Genomic DNA, 2,639 nt, shown 5'->3' with positions numbered 1-2,639 from the left:
GCCGGGGGGGGGCCAGCCACAGCCTCAGCACCCCCACAGGGAAGAGCTTCTCCCTAAGATCTCATCTCAATCTCCCCTCTGTCAGGTTAAAGCCATTCCCCTTGTCCTGTCACTACAGGCCCTTGTCAAAAGTCCCACTCCAGATTCCTTGTAACCTAACGTAAGCCATCAGATTCAGGAGGGCACAGGATGCTTTAAAACTGATCTGAACCTTGGAAGAGGTATCAGTGCAGGATACAAACACCATAGTAACTCCACCATTTTTAAACTCTCTTCTCTTAGCTGAAGACCTGAAGTCCAACTGTCCAGCTCAATCTCTGCTATAGGCACCAGGTACGCTATCTCTATAGACTAACAAATCCACCGGACTGCAGAGGGGCTCCTGTGAGATGAAAGCATAAAAACCTAGTTCTTGTTCTTTGGGAAGTTGTTTCCATGGATTACTTTTTTTCTTTGAAAGCATCTGAAGTGCACTTATACCTGACTTTCTTATTTTGATAGTCTCATCTAGATTTAGAGCGGGTGTGGAGAGGGGTATGTGTTATACTAAAAGACTAAGATACAGCAAAAAGAAATACCTATGAAGTGCTGGAGATGATGTCACCCCAAGGAAATGTCAAATCGTTCCAAAGGACTGTCAGAAACAGGAATACATTTGAATTGAAGTGCATTATATATCATCTAAGTCCTATGAAAGTTTCAGGCAGGGCAGCAGGATTTTCCCCTGTGCGTTTTGATGCATGAACAGAGAGAATAAAAAATCCCCTTTGGCTGTACGTTTCTCCATAAGTGCATGTTTGAAGTCTTCCCACACCACATTTAACCTCCTCCTGCCCACCAGCACCCAAACAATGTCACTTTCTTCACCTGGGTACATAAAAACTAAGATTCCCACCATCGCTAATCCTCTTTAATGGGGAAAGGTGTCCCACTGAGACATGTGCCTCACTCCCCACACCTCCTCTCCCCCACGCCACATACAATTACCAGCCTTTGCTCCCTGGGGGAAGATGAGACTTCCTGATACAGATTTTCCTCAAAACCCTGTTGGCCTGTGTGTTAGCTTTTACTCGGATGATACAGTATTGTACCCCCCGGGTCAGCCTTGATTCCTCACAGCATCTCTAAATGGAGACACTTCAACCATTGACTTGTATTTTGACTTTGAGACAGCTCGTGGTTCCAGACAGAAATTAAGATGTCTGTAGAGCAAACTTAAGCTTCTGGCCCTTGCTTTCTTCTTACTATATAGAAGTAGTTTTGAACTATTGCAGCTCCACAGAACACAGCCAAAAATACGAGTTAAGTCCATTGCATTTCATCAGGTGATGCTCATACTTACTCCTGTTGTCAATCTGATGTTTAAATGGTCTGCTGTGTCCTGAAGCAAAGCTGAGCGATACCAGGAGCACCAGCAGGTAGACAGTGACCATCTTTAAGTGCTTTGGTGACCACTGGGCATGCAATGTCCACGAGATTGGATGCCACATGGTGGAGCAGCGGTGGGAAGGCTGTGAGGAGACAAGTGAACATGGGAAACACATTACGAGTTAAAGCTCTCAAGGTAAAGGAAGGTATCGATTGTAACGGGGTGTTTCCATCTATCAGAGCCATTTCACAACTCAGTTCTGTGAAACACTGGTGCTGGGGCTGTCCTGGGTATTTCTATTTGAAGGCAAAGGGTACGCAGTGAGCCACCTACTGAGGTAACTCTGCAACCAGAGGGGTTTTCTCACCACCAGTCAAAGCCTCTGTCCTGGCTGCACAGGACACTCGAGTCCTGGCCCTGAGCTTGCTTCTGACTTTCTGTGTGGCCCCCTGTATGAGCAGGGGCACTGGCCACCAAGTGTGTTTTAGCCACTGTCTTTCATCCTTTCCTCACTTGCAAAATATGTCTAACATTTGCATTTTACACACTCTTTGTACAACTAAATGTGTATTTGATGACAGGACAAGGGGAATGGCTTTAACCTGACAGAGGGGAGATTGAGATGAGATCTTAGGAAGAAGTTCTTCCCTGTGAGGCTGCTGAGGCGCTGGCACAGGGTGCCCAGAGAAGCTGTGGCTGCCCCATCCCTGGCAGTGTTCAAGGCCAGGTTGGACACAGGGGCTTGGAGCAACCTGATCTAGTGGAAGGTGTCCCTGCCCGTGGCAGGGGGTTGGAACTGGATGAGCTTTAAGGTCCTTTCCAACCCAAACCAGTCTGTGATTCTATGAAAGGGAACATACTGCCTGTGACACCACTCCCTTTCACAGCCAGCAGCCAGCATGCAAAAGTACCATTTCCAGTTATGATTTCCTCTGGTAGATGACCTGATCCTTTTAATGCACCCAGATGCAAACATACATGAAACCCCCTGCCCCAAGAAGGGCTGTGCAGAACAGAAGGTGCCAGGTTGGGAAAAATCTCACTGGCAGGTGAAGGATCCCAGGGTTGGGTGACTGCTGACCCTGTCAGTGGCAGTTTGTAGGAGCTCCCTCACGGTAGCATTCCCACATGCCATGCAAGGACAGTCTGCCGTGAACATACGAGGTCTGCCTACAAGTTTGGCAGCCCGGAGCCTCTGCTTACAGAGTCAGCAGGAGCCCGTTCGCTTAAGCATCACTTAAGACAGATATGCAGGTACAGAGCTGTAGGA

At 47.8% G+C, this 2,639-nt stretch overlaps 1 protein-coding gene across 1 annotated transcript in view; it reads right to left on the bottom strand.

Annotated features, from left to right (window-relative positions):
* PRLH (prolactin releasing hormone) overlaps positions 1 to 1,514 on the bottom strand; it is a 2,072-nt gene extending 558 nt beyond the window's left edge. Inside the window, exon 1 of the mRNA XM_010010918.1 lies at positions 1,343 to 1,514. Coding sequence (XP_010009220.1) covers positions 1,343 to 1,490 — 148 coding nt within the window. The 5' untranslated portion in view covers positions 1,491 to 1,514. The remainder of the gene's footprint in view (positions 1 to 1,342) is intronic.
* Positions 1,515 to 2,639: the final 1,125 nt, after the last annotated feature.

Source organism: Nestor notabilis, unplaced genomic scaffold (genome assembly GCF_000696875.1).
Source record: "Nestor notabilis isolate BGI_N333 unplaced genomic scaffold, ASM69687v1 scaffold20103, whole genome shotgun sequence".
In the NCBI taxonomy this organism is placed as follows: Eukaryota; Metazoa; Chordata; class Aves; order Psittaciformes; family Psittacidae; genus Nestor; species Nestor notabilis.
Note: the sequence above shows the minus strand (reverse complement) of the source record. Positions and strands in the feature narration are given on the sequence as shown.